Source organism: Silene latifolia, chromosome 11 (genome assembly GCF_048544455.1).
Source record: "Silene latifolia isolate original U9 population chromosome 11, ASM4854445v1, whole genome shotgun sequence".
Classification (NCBI taxonomy): Eukaryota; Viridiplantae; Streptophyta; class Magnoliopsida; order Caryophyllales; family Caryophyllaceae; genus Silene; species Silene latifolia.
In genome coordinates this window covers 18,202,676-18,222,278 of record NC_133536.1, presented here as the reverse complement: position 1 = coordinate 18,222,278, position 19,603 = coordinate 18,202,676, and the positions used below count along the sequence as shown (strand labels likewise).

General features: G+C 37.0%; 1 protein-coding gene across 1 annotated transcript; it reads right to left on the bottom strand.

The window, feature by feature from the left end:
* Window positions 1–16,525: 16,525 nt before the first annotated feature.
* On the bottom strand, window positions 16,526–17,215 carry LOC141613017 (uncharacterized). Its single transcript, XM_074431758.1, has one exon. The coding sequence runs from the start codon at window positions 17,213–17,215 to the stop codon at window positions 16,526–16,528; it is 690 nt and encodes a 229-aa protein (XP_074287859.1).
* Between the last annotated feature and the right edge of the window lie 2,388 nt (window positions 17,216–19,603).

Below are 19,603 nucleotides of genomic sequence, written 5' to 3'. Positions count from 1 at the left end.
ATTAGTGATGGTGACGATGAACAAAAGGTGGGAAATATATCAAAGAGGAATTCCAGAGACTCAATATGGATGAATAGAACCTCTAAAACCCGAATTTGACTTTAATGACGAAAACCCGCAAATATTAATTATAAGTGATTTAAGTCGGGAATTTATGATGGATTAAGTACTAATAACGATGAATATATTACATGTTAGAATTATTATGCTTAAATCGTAATATGAACAATGAACAATTGAAGAAAGAAATAAAACAATCGAATCATCATAGGACGAAGGAAGAAGAAAGGAAGCAGGAACTGCGGCAGCCTCACGAAGAAGCGCAGCAGTTGCTGCGTTCTTTCTCGACGGTCATCTTCTGGTAATTCGTAAAAAAAGATTTAAAGCATGGTTTTATAAATCGGTTTTAGAAATACTTTCGACATAAACCTTAAATTATGATTACAATAAATAAATAACAATAATAAAATAGGGATTATACACCCTCAGACTTACATGTTTGACGAAACGAGATGAACTAAGTATACGTTTAGTGATGCTCGACTCGAATGTAGACGAAAGTGCCCTCGTAAGAGGAATTAAAACAGATTGATTAAAGTTGATTATGGTGGAGTTGGTCAAATTGGTCAGTCACGCAAAACGAGGCTGGTACTCAGAAAGATCCGAGCTTACGTGGTCGAAAGTTCAAGCATGTAGACGCCAAAAAGTAAGAACGTGGTCTAGAATGTAAAGGGATAAGAGAAGGGCGGACACTCGCGTGAGAAATATGTGAGATCGAAGGTCTCTATTTATACTAATCACACAGAGGAAATAGGGTTTTCGGAGAAACTTTGGAAGTGAATCTCGAAAAGATATGAAAAGATACGAAAAATACGCAGAAAAGGACTTGGGAAGAGGCGCAGCACCTGCTGCGTCCTTTCCCAAGTGGTTTCCCCCTACGGAAGAAAGATTTCCGTGTTTAGTTTATGGAATAACGGATTTATCTTATTTTCCTTAATATTTTGTGTGAATATCACGGGAAATTGTTTGCCAAAGATTAAAATATTTATAAAATATGCAATAGAAATATCCGGAACATTCCAGAACATTCTGACTCGGTTTCAGAAAATGAAGACGATTTTATGACCCGGACTCCAAATGTACTCTAATTACTGCCAAAACGACCGTATCGGCACGTAGATGACAATTAAGAGGTAGATACAAGTGTTTGAGCGATCACTTGACAATAAACTTACGAACTGTCACAAATCGTACCGCGTACCAAACATGCGGCCCAATCATCAGCGGTGGTTTGCGGGAGGTGCAGAAATGAGATATCTACAGTTTTCTTCTTTTAAAAAAGTTGTATCAATTAGTGACCGTGCCTTTGTCTTAAAGATTTCACACCACGCCTTTTGATTTCTATCATTTATTGTGCTTGGATAAGTAGCAAAATACACTTGATGAGCCTGATGTGCAAGTATAAATGGATCATACTTAGAGTATGTTCAAGTACGATTCACTTCTACAAGCTTGTATTGTTCATGTACTCTCATTCCAGGCACAGAATTATCCTTCCAGTCAACCTTGAATAAGACAGTTTAATAAGCTCGGTCACGTCCATTATAACTAATTTCAAAGATATCTTCAACTATACCATAGTATTCGTTGTCATCAAGAGAAGAAATAGTAACCCCCCAAATGGATGAGGAAAGATCATTTCAAGCTTACACAATATCTGTGGTATTTGCTCTTCTAGATGAATCATGTCATCAACACATATTGAAGAGGCACATAAATCTCGGAAGAATTGACTAATCTCAACAATTGCATTCTAAACATTTGTCGGTCACAAGGTGTTTCAAAGCAACTGGTAATAATCGCTCCATGGATACATGACAATCATGACTTTTCAAGCCTTGCAACTTCAGCTTTTTAAGATCAACACATCGACTAAAATCTGATGTATATCTATCAGGAAACTTCAAATTTTGTAACCACTCACACAATACCTTTCTCTTAGCTTTGTCGAGAGTGAAAATGGATGTTTTTTTAGACCCGTCGCCGCGAATGTGTAATTTGGGACGATGATAAAATGTCTGCAAATCTTTTCTAGAAGCAATACTATCACATTTTTCACCTTCTACATCCATGATCATGTCAATTAGTTGCTCAAAGAAATTCTTTTCTATGTGCATTACATCCAAATTATGTCTTATCAACATTGTCTTCCAATAAGGAAGGTCCCAAAGAATGCTTCTTTTAAACCAACCGTTTTTCTGCCTTTTCAAATCTTTAAATTCTTCTTCGGTACCATCAACAGGGGATGGTAAATCACATACCGTCTTCCATATCTCATCCCCAGGCACTCATTTCGGAGGGGCATCAAGCACCTCTTTACCTTTTCTGAAAGCTTTATTGGTCCTCCTATGTGGATTTTCCTCTCGTAAGAAGCATCTATGACAATCAAACCAGCTTATTTTCTTGCTATTGGAAAGCCAAAATGCTTTACTTTCCCCCATGCAACAAGGACATGCTTTTTGTCCTTGTGTAGACCACCCAGATAGCATACCATAGGCGGGAAAATAATTTATTGTCCACAAAAGGGAAGCTTTAAGTTGAAAATTTTGTTTTTTAGACACATCATAAGTTTCCACCCCAACTTTCTACAAATATTTCAACTCCTCCACCAATGGTTGTAAATAAACATCCAAATTACGTTTCGGGTTTTTTGTAGCTACTCACACAATACCAAGGTGGTAAGTTGTATGGTGTGACCATAACGGGCCAACAAGAATACTACCTCCCAAAATTACCGAAAGGATCAAATCCATCCGTACACAAGCCAAGTCGTACATTGCGGGGTTCCTTGGCAAATTCAGGATACATCTGATCAAATCGTTTCCATTCTTCCCCATCACTAGGATGACACATCTTCCCCGGAGCACGTGCGTTTTCTTTGTGCCATCTCATTTGTTCGGCAATGTTTTTGGTGGCATAGATTCTTTGAAGTCTTGGAGCGAGAGGAAAGTAAAACAATTGGTTACATGCTATTGGTTTCTTACTCTTTTTGGCCCTCTTACTACCCTTGCCTTTTTTCAACACCAAAACTGTATCTCCCTCACTTGTCTCATATCTATCCGTCCCACAATCTTTGCATTTGTCAAGCAAAACATCATCTTTACAAAATAGCATACATCCTTCAGGATATGCATCAATCTTTTCATGCGGTAACTGAAGACCTTTAACTACTTTTTTGGTAGTGTAGAAACTTCGGGTCATGATATTATCATCGGGGAAAGATTCCTCAAGGAACGAGGCAATGCCATCAACAACAAGAAATGGCATATTAAACTCACATTTCAAGGTAACTAGCCTAGAAGCGGCTTGTAACAATGTCATTCTGCTTCCTTCATACAAGGGTTTTTCTGAGTCTTTTAACATGTCAAGAAAGGCTTTTGCTTGTGGGTGTGGCGGTTGTTCTTCACAAATGGTTGTATGGTCATCACTATTAAAAATAGTGGAATCCATAGCATCAACAACCATCTCTCTATATGGGTTCTCATCAATTTGTATTTGTTGGGTGTGAACTTGTTCATGAATTGGAGAATATGCTTCTCCATGTGAAATCCAATTGTAATAATTTGGCTTAAACCCGTTTATAATGAGATGTTCTTCTACTTTAATGCCAAGCTGGTATTTCAGATTTTTGCATTTGGCACAAGGACACCTAAGTTTTTTGTCTACCAAGTCATATTCATCTTGTTGTTTAGAAAATTCAATAAACTCGCCAACACCCTTTATAAATCTAGCTGTAGGACGTCTTTTCTTATTGGAATTGTCTAATCTTCCTTCATACATCCATGAACGTTCCAATCTCTTCATTTTAATCTAAAGTAGAACCCACAATAATTTTAACATTTTTTAAAAATAACAATAATATTAGATACAAAATTTTCACATTATACAATAAACATATGAAAACAATATATAAATATTGTCAATAAGTAATCCATCTTCGAATGGGGTCCTTATCACTCCAACCTAAACCCGTCAATGTACGTTTCAAGTCACTAGCAAACACACTTGTAATTTATTAATGAGGAAAAAATTCGGCAACAATTCCCTTCAGTTCTCCAAATACTAGGGCTGAGCAAAAAAATTCCGATCCGAATTTTTTTCCGAATCCGATCCGAAAAAAAAAATCCGAATATATGGATACCATTTAAATTGGATATCCGATCCGGTTTTTTCCGAATAAACTGGATCGGATGTGGATTGTGATTTTCTTAAAACCGGATATCCGAATCCGATCCGAATTTTAAAAAACTTTAAAAAAAAAAAAAAAAAAAAAAAGTAAAAACGTAATTTCACTCCATTATATATACTCTTATCCATCCATAAAAAACCCTAAATATCCATAACTTTCATTCTCTCTACCTGCCGCCATCATCTATTTCCTTTCTCTCTCTTAATTTCCGACCACTACAAAACTCCAAAAACAACGATCTCCTTCGACCTCCAACAACAACCAGTCACACTAGTCACATACCTCTTTCAAACTCATCAAATACCGACCCTCACCTTGTTGTCTACCAACATCGGCCTCCGCCGTGTGTCCTCTGCATCAGTAAGCACCAGATCTATAATCCTTCATGGCTTCCGTCGTCTATATTATAACAAATTTGTTGCTAAACCTAGGATATATTTCACAATAAGTATTAATTTGTCATGGCTTCAACCTTTTTCTTCTTAACCTGAAGATCCTAGCCGTTTTGCTCGGCTTCTTACTCAGAAATGGCAAGAAACATTTTCCATTTTTTACATATTTTACATCTTTTCACACATTTGTTCTCTTTTTAGAATCTCACGCCTCTTCATATTGTATTTTAAAGATATATTAAACATTCATTCCCTATTAATATTGTATTTTAGATCTAGTGATTGATGTTGTAAGTATCTTAGTATCATAGATCTGATGTTTAATGATATAATTGCAATTGGATACTCTAATCTGCATTAAAAAATAGATCTCGTATTATGGATATATTACCATTCCTTCCTCTACCATCAACAATTCAACGACCAAAAAGAGAATGAGCACTTTAATCTGAATTAAAAAAACCGGATCGGAATTCGGATATGAGAATCTGGATATCCGAATTTTCGGATTCCAGATATTCGGATATCCGGATTATTCGGACCGGATGTGGATCACGAAAATTGATAATTTTAAATTCGGATATCCGATCCGGTTTAGAAATTCGGATCGGATATCCGGATTTGCTCACCCCTACCAAATACACATCAATGTAGAATAAATAATTACTCCACATATACATGTATTCGGAGAACATTAAAGGGATCGCCATCAAACTCATTCCTCATTAATAAATCACAAGTACGTGTTTACTACCTAAATGACTTGAAATGTACAAAGACAGTCCCAAAATGGGGACTATTCAAGAATTACTCCTAATGAGTAATTCTTGAACGGGTACTAAGTCAAATCAAATCAAACTAACACTAATTTAAAGTTTAAGATAAACAACACTTGGTACTAAATTAATTAAGTCAATCAATAGCACAATATCAACAACATAATAAAGGTTTCTATCCTAGAGTCTGTAGCATAATTTGAACTAAAATTAGTAAATTTAAAAGGTAACTGGTAAGAGGAGGTTACCTAATCAAGTAAAAGCAAAAATGAAAAGAAAACGAGAAGCAACAGCTACGACGGACGGTGGTGCTCAGCAGCGCGGTGACAACCTTGGAAGGAGAAAAGAAAAACAAAAAAAAACAGGGTTATTCAACCTCAATTCATCAATAACATGAATTATCAAACTAAATTTATCAAAATCAAGTCCTAAAGAAGGTTTCACTTAGCTAATAGCTAATTTCTCTTAATCCAAAAGACGGTTCCACTTAGCTTAAACTAATAATAATAAGACTGTTTCACTTAACTTAGTAATAATAATAATAATATTAAGACGGTTCCACTTAGCTTAATACTAATAATAATAAGACGGTTTCACTTAGCTACCCAACACCAAACACCACCCACGACCCACCCAAGGCCACCCCACGACCCACCCCACCACGGCCGACAACCGCCACCCACGGCCGACCAACCCCCACCCATAACCCTAAACCTAAACACAAACCCCTTTAATCATTCCCTTTCAATTCAAACACAAATTAAACTAAAATCTAACTACAAATTAATCTAACCTACTAATTACAAATGAATATAACAAACTAACCACAAATTAATCCAACTAACTACAAATTAATCTAACAAATTAAACCAACTAAACTGAAATTAAACAAAAAAAAAACTAACCTAATTAAATAGAGTGGATGAACCGGTGAGGACGGTGGCCACGGCGGTGGAGGTGGTGGTGTCGTCGCCTTTCCTTTTTTTTTTGTGCGCGAAAGAGTAAAGCAGGAGAGAGGGGAAGTCGGGTTTTCTATAAAGCATTTTAGCGACCGACTTCAGTTGTTAAATCTGAAGGTCGGTCGCCAAAAAAGATTCATTTCAGTCGCCAAATTAGCGACTTATTTCAGTCGCTAATTTGGAAATCAGTCGCCATTTTGGCGACTACCAAGATCAGTCGCTAAAAATCGGTCGCCTGTTTTAGATTTTCTTGTAGTGAATAGCGATTTACATTTTGTTTTATACGTAATATGAGTCAAATCATTCTCAAATAATAGCATCAATAAAATATGTAGCAATTTTATAGTTTTATATTAATTTTATTTGTATTTTAATTAAGAGAATATAGTTTAGAGTTTAGTGAAAATAATATAATTTGATGAAAAGATTAATATTAATGAAAATATAATTTAATGAAATAAAAATATAATTATTAATTTCCTAATTTAGTAAATGAACTTAATTATAATTAGCTCCCTTATTTAATAAGATATTTTTTGGAGGGAAAGTTTTTAGATCAACTCATCAACCTATTATTTTAGTTAAAAGGGGATTTTCAATCTCATCATTCAATTGACTCTTAGATCGTCTTAGAATAGAATCTGCACTATTTGAAAAAAAAAAAACACAAATTCTAGAGAGAGAAATAAATGTAAAGGATAACAACTTGAGGTGGACACAAAGAGTGGGCCAACCCGGCTCGGCCGACACCCTTGGGCTGAAGCCCGTCAGTCCGCCCCTAGCTCAACACGAACTGTCTCACCACTAGTATCGGGTCCAGACTTCAATTTTGAGGGCTTGACATGTTTACAAACGATCTAGCCCCCATCCTCATTACACGCCGCTCCCGGTTCCAACTAGCCCCCACCTTGGTTCGCCTGGCCCGGCGCACTTCAACCCGTGTTAGACGAGCTCGATCCACCCAACACGTAGTCCGACACGCTCTTAGCCCGGCCTGGCCCGCCGCAGCCCAATCCACAGTCAACCTCAACCTACAATTATACAAGTGACCCTACTTCTTTATTTATGAACTCTATTGATCATGTTGGGTCAAATCAATCACTTAACGGAAAGGAAATCCTTGAACCATATTTATGAGCGTGGCATTTTGTCAACCTTTTAGCAAAAGGTCCCATATCAGTACTTATATCATACTCTTCTATTATTCTTAGCAAACGATGGCGATTAAAGCTAAAAATGTACTTTGCCACTTCCTAATACGGAGTAGTTGCTATGAGAGTATTATTTCATTGTTTTACATTTTTAAGGTGGATTATTTTGAGTGGCAAAGTACATTATGATGGAGTGTTATGACCACCGTATCATAAGATTACCACTATTGAAATACAAAGTAACAATAAGAAGGATGAATCTACTAATTTAACATCTAACATAAAGTTAGTGTTAACGTACAACTTTCATCATAACATGTTTAATAAATCGGTAAATCTTTCTTAAAACAAAAGTATCTACTCCCTCCATTTTTTTATATATGACGTTTTGTATTTACGAGGTAAGCCTTTGACTTTAATATTTACAAAAATACATTTGTTCAAAAAATATAAAAATGGTACCATTAAATTCCTTACGAAAAACTCTTTCATATGAGTATACATATCATAATATTTAGTCTTATATTTTAAGAAATATTGAAGAGAGAAGGGAATGTCTCGAAATGTGAGAAAGTCATATATAAAAAAACAGAGGGAGTATTTTATAACTAAAATGTGTCAAGTATAAGATTATTTAGATAAATGAGACATACGTTTGTTAATCCTTAGAATTTAAGCTCTGTTTTTTTCCGCTGAAACGAGCTGAACTGAACTGAATTAAACTGAAGTATTAGAGTTAGACCCTGTTCTTTTGGACTTCATTTCAGCTCTAATAAGTTAAGTTCAAATAAGTTCAGTTCAGTAAAATTTAGTATTGCATATAAGTTAAGTTAAGTTAAGTTCAGATTAGTTCAGTTCAGGTCCATTAAGTTCAGTTCAGTTTAATTTATTTCAGTCAGTTTCAGTTTAAAAGAACATATCTTTAATTTGTGAAGAGATGAACTGAACTAAAATGAGCTGAAATTAATTGCATTTACTAAATAACGAAACTAATAATTATATTTTATATCATTAACTTATTAATTTTTCATTAAAATTAATCTTTTCATCAAATTATATTATTTTCATCAAACTGTAAATCGCTATTATTACTTTCGTGACAAAAAAAAAGAGTTAAAAATTGAAATCATTAGCTTAATTTCTTGATTAATTATCGTCAGCTAAAACTTTTTTTTTCTCAAAGCAAAATACAATGACGAGAAATATGAGCAATTAATGAGATACCACTAATATATAATTAATTTATTAAAAAAAACATTATATACCGTGCATTTATTACATGAGGTCTAAACTAATTAAGTTTAAAAGAACAGAGTCTTATTCTTTTATCACATTTATGCAAATGAATAACACTTAACAGATTTTAACTATAAATCGGATAAAGATATCTCATCATCTCATTATCTCATTATATTTCCACCAGTCAAATGAAATCATATTGGATTCTTGGTGGAGCATAGTATCAACTTATTAGTACCTTCATATATGTAACATCAATTTATAAAACATGCGATAGCTAAATGTTAATTGTAATAGCAAATGTACGAAACAACAACTACAAGGCGGTGATGGGATTAAGTACACTTTTTAATGATTCTTAGCATTTTGAAAATTATTACTCATTCCGTCCCACTCATTAATTGTCATTTATATTTGATCAAGAAGATGTGAGATAGAACATTTTAATAATATTATTGCTTTATTAATGTACCACTTATACATGATAAATGATAACTATTGACTGATACACCTATACATGAAAAATGATAACTATTGACTGAGACTAAGAGAGTACCATTTTTCGTGATGCATGTAATCTACCTAATAAATGTACGATCATATCAAATATGATCTTTTGATGTTAACGTAAAACATCCAATATTAATCAAAGTGTACTAGTTAATTGACTAAAAGTAGATTTAAGTGTCTTTGGAGTGTACTATTGATGGAGATTTTTCCGTACATAGTTACATTTTCATAGTACATTTTAGGGTGACCTACACTTTAGATAGTTGGATGTTCTTGAGGTCACTAACTTTGGCCACTTAAAAAAAATCCACTCCAAAAAACTTTGGTGTCTTTTTTGGCCATATACATATATGATCTATGTATGGAAGTAAGGTGAAGTGAGGATAAATGAGTGGCAAGTCCAAATAACACAAAGTATTTCGTATTAGTGATAACTAAGGGTCGAATCTCAGAGAACAAATAATCTCAGAGAAGAAATACTTCGTATTAGTGATAAGTAAGGGTTGACATAAACTAAATGTAAGGAGTCGTTTGGTTTATGAAGGCATTAGATTTTCCTAGGAAATGCTAATTCATAGGAATTAAGTTCCTGCATTGAATTCATGTGATTTGAGAAAACTTGTTTGGTTATCAATGTAGGAATCTAATTCCACCGGAACTTTCAATTACCTAGGGGGGGTTAGGTAAGCCAATTCCCCCATTATGTAGGCATTGGAAGTTCCTAGGAAGTTAGAATTCCTCCATTTTACAAAAAAATATGTCAACCAAACAAGTCTTGATTTTTCAATTCATGGGATTTCCCAATGCCTATGTTTTATCGAGGCAACCAAACGACTCCTACTATGTGAAGTCGTGAAGAGGGGGGTTTTGGTTTTGTTTTGACAATAAATGTATTTATTGTAAAGAAAAGTAAAAGTAATAGAATATTTAAATTTCCCATAAAAACATCAATTAATTCTTTCCTTTTTTGTTTTCTTAACCTATGTCTAGTGGGTATAGCCATAGGTTAGAAAAACCGTTAAATCAATAACAAACATAGGATAATCCCCCTTATACTAAAAGAATAAGAGTTCTCAAAAATTTTCCCGCCTAAATGAATTTGACTATAATTGGGCTTTTATTACATCATATCTGTAATTGGGCTTTTATTATAGCATATATGTTATCGGGCTTTCATCTGGATTATACTGAACTTTTGCTTTTCCACCGTTTAATACAAAATATTAATAACAAAAAATTTACAATTAAATTTCAAATTAAGTTAAATATCAGTTTTATTATTATTTTCTTTAATGTTTCTATTTAAAATACCGCGCATTCGCGCGGGATCTATACTAGTACTAAACTAATATAAGAAGAGGTTTCAACAATAAAGTGATTAATACTTGTTAATTGTCATAATCAATGTCCATTTCCAATCAATCCGGCCAATATTCAGAAATTTATTGATCAAAACAACTTTCAGTCCGGCCCATCAATATTCATAATTAAAGATTAGAACTTTCCCAAACAAATAACAATAATTCACGAATCAGCAGCATACATATGTCACTCTAATCATTAACAACTCATGCAAAGCACATGAACTCAAAATAGGATAATAAAACCATAAAACCATTAAAGATTAAAACTTAGGAAAAGAGGAAAAAATAAATAATCATGAAACAAGCGTAGAGTCCTTAATCACATATAAATCTCTAACCAAATCCCCATATCATAACATCCATTTTAACGAGAATAAGGAATTGTCACACGATCACTAACATTAAGGCCTTGTTCTTTTGAACTTAAAGTCGCTTAATTTAAGTTCACTTTATATATATTCTATAAGTTCAGTTCTTTTTAGTTCAGATCCTATAAGTTCAGTTCAATTCAGATCCTATAATTTCAATTTAGTTCAGTTTCTATAAGTTCAGTTCAGTTCAGTTCAGTTCAGATAAGTTCAGTTCAGTTCAGTTCAGATCAATTTCAGTCCGAAAGAACATGGTTTAAGTAATATCCACAAATGATAATGAATGACGAATTTGAATGAATTCTAAGAAGAATGATCAAACCAAGAGGGAAATTCAAACAAAAATAAAATAAGAACAAGGGCATTTATAATAAACAAAGTTGCGGGATTGAGAATTATCTTACAAAGAAAATACGAGGAAGATTGAAAAGATTACACCAATTAACTCACCATCACAGTTAATAAAAGCTCTAAGATAATTAGTCTCCAACAAGTTCTAATGAATCATATCCTCTAGATTATAATATAGCCATATAGGGGGTTTTACTTGGATGCATGAAGGGGTGAAGTTAGGGTAGGGAAAGAGAATGCATAAACGAGAAAGAAACAAGGCAAAAGTGCACCTAGAATGCGCATGCGCAGTTGCGCACCGTGTACAACAGTTGCACATCATGAGCCTATGATGCGCACTTTAATCGACCTATTATTGGTTGGATAGTGATAGGGCGCCACCGGGTGACACCCAAATTGGGCGCCACCCTCTCACAACAATTCTTTATTGAAGGGGTCCCCACTCACCCTATGTGAGAGGGTGGCGCCCAAATTGGGTGTCACCCGGTGGCGCTCTTTCATTTTCCTTATTGGAAAGCTAAGAACATAACCTTTCATCTCTGATTAGGCTTGCATCAATCAGAACTCTAAAATTAAAGATATGTCATTTTGAAGTTGATCCTGTCGGAAAAAAGATGCAGTAACTAGAGAAAAATCAGAAATACCAAATGCGAAAAGGTAGTGACGTGGTGCGAAACCACTGCCTTGAAAACTATTATTCCGGTACGACCGTGGTGGCGATCAGCAATGACCGGTAGTTCCCCAAGGATTACACTACTGCTGCCCTTCAGAATCGCCCACTCGAAACTGACGGACCTGGAACTGATCAGAACTATACCCAGAAATATTGCAGAGAGGAGAGAAAGAGAAAAGAAGAAGAGGTGTGTATATTTTGTGTGTTTAAGAATGAGAACAGGTTCTGAATTTATAGCAGAAAAACAGACGGTTAAAGGAGCCAAAACCGTCTCCTAAAACGCAGCCTTCAACCCTGAATAGTGGGAGTAAGACCCTCTCCCACTAACAGACAGGTTGACTCAAATAACACACAAGTCAGGATGAACCTGGACAAATATACACACGCAGGACCAAAAAGGTAAAAGTGGGCCTTTGGCCCGCCCCGCAGGGGCTCTACCCAAACCCAAACCCAAACCTGAGCCGGGCCGGGCCGGGCCGGCGCGCGCGCGCGTGTGTGTTGGACCCAAACCCACTGGCCCAACAAACACACACAAAACCCACCTTGGTCCATTCTCTTACCCATACAAAGGCAAGGGGATATATAAATCCCAGATTTTGGTTGTGTTCCACCGATGTGGGATACACAAACAACCAAAATATGAGAATGCCTTCAATCTTAGGCATCAAGTCCAACAATCCCCCACAGATGGCTAAGAGAAAAAAGGAAGAAATTTCTGAGTAAAGGAAGGATTGGATACTTAGGTATCAATATCTTTCGATTTGAATTGACACTTTAGTGAAGTGAGGAAACAACTTACTTACAGCGAGAGAATATCTTGCGATTTGAATTCCTAAGCGAGCTTCGATCGATACCCCCACAACACATATCATACCTTCGAATTTGATCGTTCCGCGATTTCAGAGTGCAACGCGCTCATTAGAGCTTATGCGTTACCTTGGTACTAATAGATGTGTTCACAAGACTTCTCATAGTCTTGGGATTATCACAGCTACGTAGGTGGCTCAAGTGCTTCCTAGTAGCACTTCTCACACGAGCCATTAAGGACATAAGTCCAACCTGGTGTATAATTCATCAAGTGCGTCTCAAAGCACCACCATAAAGGCTATGAATCATACTACGCCATAGGAATAAAAACTTTGGACCTAGTCAGATATCAATCTTGACTTAAGGACCTAAGCCCCATTCCCCTCGACGTGTCAACGACTAATCTCTTAGTCAGGCCCTTAGTAAAGGGATCAGCTAGATTACTTTCGGACTTCACATAGTCCACAGTAATCACTCCGTTCTCAAGGAGTTGTTTAACTGCAGCGTGCCTTATTCGCATGTGTCTCTTTTTCGCATTATAGACACTATTCTTTGCAACACCAATAGCAGCCTGCGAGTCACAGTGCAGGGAGACCGGTGTTAGCCGTCCGCCCCACACTGGTATATCAGCTAAAAGGTTTTTCAACCATTCAGCCTCTTGTCCTGCCAACTCAAGAGCTATGAACTCAGATTCCATGGTAGAGCGTGCAATACAAGTCTGTTTTGAAGACTTCCACGATATAGAACCTCCACCCATGGTAAAGACATAACCACTAGTAGAACAGATCTCATCGTTACCTGCAACCCAGTTCGCATCACAATATCCCTCTAACACAGCAGGAAATTTACTATAATGCAAGCATAAGTCAACTGTTCCTTTTAGGTATTTTAGTAAACGACGAAGAGCATTCCAGTGTTCATTGCTAGGGTTATGTGTATAACGACTCAGTCTACTAACTGCATAAGCAATATCTGGTCGAGTACAGTTCATTAAAAACATCACACTACCTAGGATTTTAGCATACTCTTCTTGGGAAACACTCTTGCCCAAGTTTTTACATAATGCTACACTAGGATCATAGGGTGTTCTAGCAGGCACATCATCAAAGCAGTTAAACTTTTTCAACACTTTTTCAACATAATGAGATTGACTTAGACAGATTCCATTGGGGTTTCGGATGACCTTAACTCCTAGGATAACATCAGCTTCTCCTAAGTCCTTCATCTCAAAATGTGATGACAGAAATTCTTTGGTTCTAATTATCACCTCTAAATTATTACCAAGTATTAACATGTCATCAACATAAAGGCATATAAGCACACAATCAGATTCTATTACTTTTGAATAAACACATGAATCAGAATTGTTAACCACATAGCCATTACTTATCAAAGTGTTGTTAAATTTCTCATACCACTGTTTAGGTGCTTGTTTCAGTCCATAGAGTGACTTGTTCAGTTTACACACTTTACTCTCTTGACCCTCAATCACAAAACCTTCAGGTTGAGACATGTAGATCTCTTCCCTTAGTTCACCATTCAAAAAGGCAGTTTTAACATCCATCTGATGTATAACAAGGTTATGAATAGCAGCTAAGGCGACAAGAGTCCTAATAGTCGAAATTTTGGTCACAGGAGAGTAAGTATCAAAGTAATCAATACCCTTCTTTTGTGTAAAGCCTCTAACTACAAGTCTAGCTTTGAACCTCTCTATTGTACCGTCAGGTCTCATTTTCTTTTTAAAGATCCATTTACTCGTAATGGGTTTACTACCTTTAGGTAAATCAGTCAACTCCCAAGTCTGATTTGACACAATAGAGTCAAGTTCACTTTTAATAGCATCTTTCCAAAAATTAGCATCAATGGATTTCATTGCCTCACTATAGGTTTTTGGGTCATCTTCTATTAAAAAGGCTGAAACAAACTCATCACTAGCACAAACAGTGTATCCTAGTTCGAGACAACATAGTTGTATCATAATCATCACCAAAGTTCTTTGGGCATCTAGGTCTTTTACTTCTTCTAGGTTCAACAGAAACATCACTAGAAGTGCTAGTACTAGCATGTGAAGACATATCAGAAGATGCAACAGGTAAACTAGGAGATGGTACAACAGTTTTATGAAAAGGAAAAACATGCTCAAAAAATTCGGCATCTCTAGCCTCAGATATAGAACGGTCACTCAAAGACATAAATCTATAAGCAGAGCTATTTTGAGCATAACCTATAAACACACAATCATAGGTCTTAGGTCCAACGGTAGGTCTCCTAAAATCAGGTAAGCCCACTTTAGCCAAACAACCCCACACTCTAAGGTAACTTAGGTTAGGAGGATAGCCCTTCCAAATCTCATAGGGGGTCTTGTCAATTTTCTTATGAGGTACACGGTTAAGAATGTGACAAGCAGAAAGTATTGCTTCCCCCCACATATCGTCAGATAGGCCAGAACTTAAAAGCATAGCATTCATCATTTCTTTTAAGGTTCTATTTTTACGTTCAGCTACACCATTGGATTGGGGTAAATAAGGTGGACTAGTCTCATGTATTAAACCGTTTTAAAGACAAAAGTCGGCTAGATAACTGGATTTATACTCACCACCTCTATCAGATCTTACCCTTTTAATTTTTCTGTCAAGTTGGTTCTCAACTTCATTCTTAAAGTTTATAAAAGAGTGTTCAGCTTCATCTTTAGTCTTAAGCAAATAGACACGGGTGTATCTAGAACAGTCATCTATAAACGTGACATAATAATTCTTGCCACCTCTGCTTGCAACATTTTTGAAGTCAGCTAGGTCGGTGTGAATTAACTCAAGAAGACTCGTGTTCCTAGTAGTCACAGGTTTACTAGGCTTCTTTGTAAACTTAGCCTCAACACAGCTAGCACATTTAGAGAATTCTTGACTCGTCAAACTCGGAATTAGGCTCATAGTTCTAAGTTTTTTAATGTAATCCACATTCACATGACCTAATCTACCATGCCAAACATCTATAGACTCGGCGATATAAGCGAGGAAGAAGATGCAATATTATTAATAGCAGAATCGAGTTCAATACAAAAAGACCCCGAGAAAGATAACCCTTGCCCACAAATTCCCCATTACGCGACATTACCACCTTGTCGGCCTCAAAAACAAGTTTCAAACCAGCTTTGTTTAACAAGGCACCAGACACAAGGTTTCGACGCAATGAGGGTACAAATAAAACATTTGCGAGAGCAAGTGTTTTCCCGAGGTGAGTTTGAGAAAGATCTTGCCTTTGCTCGTGATTTTTGCAGATGAAGAATTACCCATGTAGACGCATTCCCCATCAAAGAACTTCCTCGAACTCAAGCAAATAAACCCCTATCAAGACATAGGTGTCTCGAAGCTCCAGATATCAAGACCCATTCAAAGAACATTACCCACAGATTAGCTTCCACAACCACGGTTGCAATAACATCATCGATCACAGCAACATTGGCCTCGGTGATTTCTTCTCGAACATTGGTAGGCTTTGTGACCAGACTTTTCCGCACACATAGCGGAGACAATAGGACCCTTAGCGACTTTCAATCTTAGGAACCGGTTTGGTATGCTTCACTGGACCATTCTTCTTTGCAGGACCCTGGTTCTTACCCTGACCAACCTTGGCCTTACCCTTACCCTTATATTTCTCAAAGATAAGACGGACCACCAGACTCAACCAGATTAGCTTTTACAAAGAAGCAAGCGGGAGCGATCCACAGATTGACTAGCAGGAAGGTCTTTAAGGCGATTAGCCTCCTCGGTCCTCATATGTCCTATAAGTTCTTTAAGGGACAGGTCTTTCTTTTTATGCTTAAGTTGGTTTCGGTAATCGGACCGGGGAGGGAGGGAATTCTCTCGCAGAACATTAGCTACAAAAATATCATCAAGTTTCATGCCCTCATTAACGACATCAGCGCATAAGTTTTCATAAACATGGACTTGATCCATGATAGGTTTCCCGTCAGCCATTTGAAATCCCAACCATTTTCCCACAACATACTTCTTTTTCCCCGCGTCATCAGCCCCATACTTAGTTTCTAAAGACTCCCAAATAAACTTAGCAGACTTATTGACAGCAAATAAGTCGAACAGGGTGTTTGTCATATTATTCAGAATATGCCACCTAGCAGTTTTGTTGTCTTTCACAAATTTAGCAATATCCTCTTCATTGGACTTAACATCTTTAGCAACAGGAGGGGTCGTCTCAACATCAGTAGGGGCGATTGGTTTAGGCGGGTCATTAAACAAAACATAATCAATTTCTAACTGCTCAAAATACATCAATAATTTCTGGGACCAACGTTTATAATTGTGACCATCTAACGACTCTAGTTTCGCCAATTCAGGAACAATTTTCGAGATTACAGACATAGCTACTGCAGTAATAATAGTTTTCAAATTGTCGGAAAAAAGATGCAGTAACTAGAGAAAAATCAGAAATACCAAATGCGAAAAGGTAGTGACGTGGTGCGAAACCACTGCCTTGAAAACTATTATTCGATGACGACCGTGGTGGCGATCAAGCAATGACCGGTAGTTCCCAAGGATTACACTCTCTCGCCGCCCTTCAGAATCGCCCACTCGAAACTGACGGACCTGGAACTGATCAGAACTATACCCAGAAATATTGCAGAGAGGAGAGAAAGAGAAAAGAAGAAGAGGTGTGTATATTTTGTGTGTTTAAGAATGAGAACAGGTTCTGAATTTATAGCGAGAAAAACAGACGGTTAAGGAGCCAAAACTGTCTCCTAAAACGCACCTTCAACCCTGAATAGTGGGAGTAAGACCCTCTCCCACTAACAGATCAAGTTGACTCAAATAACACACAAGTCAGGATGAACCTGGACAAATATACACACGCAGGACCAAAAAGGTAAAAGTGGGCCTTTGGCCCGCCCCGCAGGGGCTCTACCCAAACCCAAACCCGAGCTCGAGCCGGGCCGGGCCGGGCCGGCGCGCGCGTGTTGGACCCAAACCCACTGGCCCAACAAACACACACAAAACCCACCTTGGTCCATTCTCTTACCCAATTCAGGAACAATTTTCGAGATTACAGACATAGCTACTGCAGTAATAATAGTTTTCAAATTGTCGGAAAAAAGATGCAGTAACTAGAGAAAAATCAGAAATACCAAATGCGAAAAGGTAGTGACGTGGTGCGAAACCACTGCCTTGAAAACTATTATTCCGGTACGACCGTGGTGGCGATCAAAGCAATGACCGGTAGTTCCCAGGATTACACTCTCACGCCCTTCGAATCGCCCACTCGGCGACGGACTGGGAACCGATCGAACTATACCCGAAATATTGCGAGAGAGGAGAGAAAGAGAAAAGAAGAAGAGGTGTGTATATTTTGTGTGTTTAAGAATGAGAACGGGTTCGAATTTATAGCGAGAAAAACAGACGGTTAAAGGAGCCAAAACCGTCTCCTAAAACGCAGCCTTCAACCCTGAATAGTGGGAGTAAGACCCTCTCCCACTAACAGACTGGTTGACTCAAATAACACACAAGTCAGGATGAACCTGGACAAATATACACACGCAGGACCAAAAAGGTAAAAGTGGGCCTTTGGCCCGCCCCGCAGGGGCTCTACCCAAACCCAAACCTGAGCCGGGCCGGCGCGCGCGCGTGTGTGTTGGACCCAAACCCACTGGCCCAACAAACACACACAAAACCCACCTTGGTCCATTCTCTTACCCATACAAAGGCAAGGGGATATATAAATCCCAGATTTTGGTTGTGTTCCACCGATGTGGGATACACAAACAACCAAAATATGAGAATGCCTTCAATCTTAGGCATCAAGTCCAACAGATCCTTGTGAACCGAAACTTCAGTTCTTTATTTTGTTCTTGTTTTTTGTATGTCAAAGCTTCAAACTTAGTTATTACACCATGACTCGGGTTGAACCTTATAAGGACTTGAGTGATGAATTTTGTGTCGTTTCATTTTGACATCGACTCTTGTTGATTTTGGTTGACCTTCCTTAATTTCTCTCCAAAAAAAGTCACAAATTCCAACTAAATCATCTCCGACTTCCAACAAACCACACTCTCATAATTAAGGGGAGTGCTAGAGCGACACCCGGTGTTACTTAAACTCAGTAACACCCTAATAAAAGAAAAAATTAATAATTGAATTTTTGATTTTGCGCCAAATATATAAGGGTAAAAACGTAATTTAAACGATTCAATATAAATCAGATTCCAAAAGGGAAATATACCAATTTCATATTCATCATAACTTCATCTTCTTCATGACAATTAGAGAAGCGAAAAAAAAGTTCACTTTCGTTGATGGAGGTTGTGGCCTGGTTTATAGGCAGGTTTAGAGTTACCTCGGTCGATCTCATATTAGCGAGAGCCGAATCGATATAACATCATTAAAATGAACCAATTCGAATTCAACCCAAATAAATTACCGAGTATTTGTTAACTTAGCTAGTTTATATCATTACGTAGTCCATGACATTTGCCAAATTAAAGATTGAATGATAGTTTGCAAAATTAAAAATCGAATAATAGACGAACGGTTCTATTTTTATAATCTTGATTTCCATAATGCATACCTTCAACATTTGTAGTTTTCAAGTGAATTTTATGTGCATCATATTGCATAACCTATAGTTTCATCAAAGTGCAAATGCTAACACACGATTCATTAAGAGCTTTTATTTGTTGGAAAATTCCTACAAAAGTGCCATGAAAAATGTTCCCATTGCAACTAATTTGCTGAAAGCATAGACTTGTAAAATTTCCC

Excerpts from the sequence above, each read along its gene's own strand:
- LOC141613017 (XM_074431758.1), bottom strand. The coding sequence starts at position 17,215 with ATGTCTGTAATCTCGAAAATTGTTCCTGAATTGGCGAAACTAGAGTCG.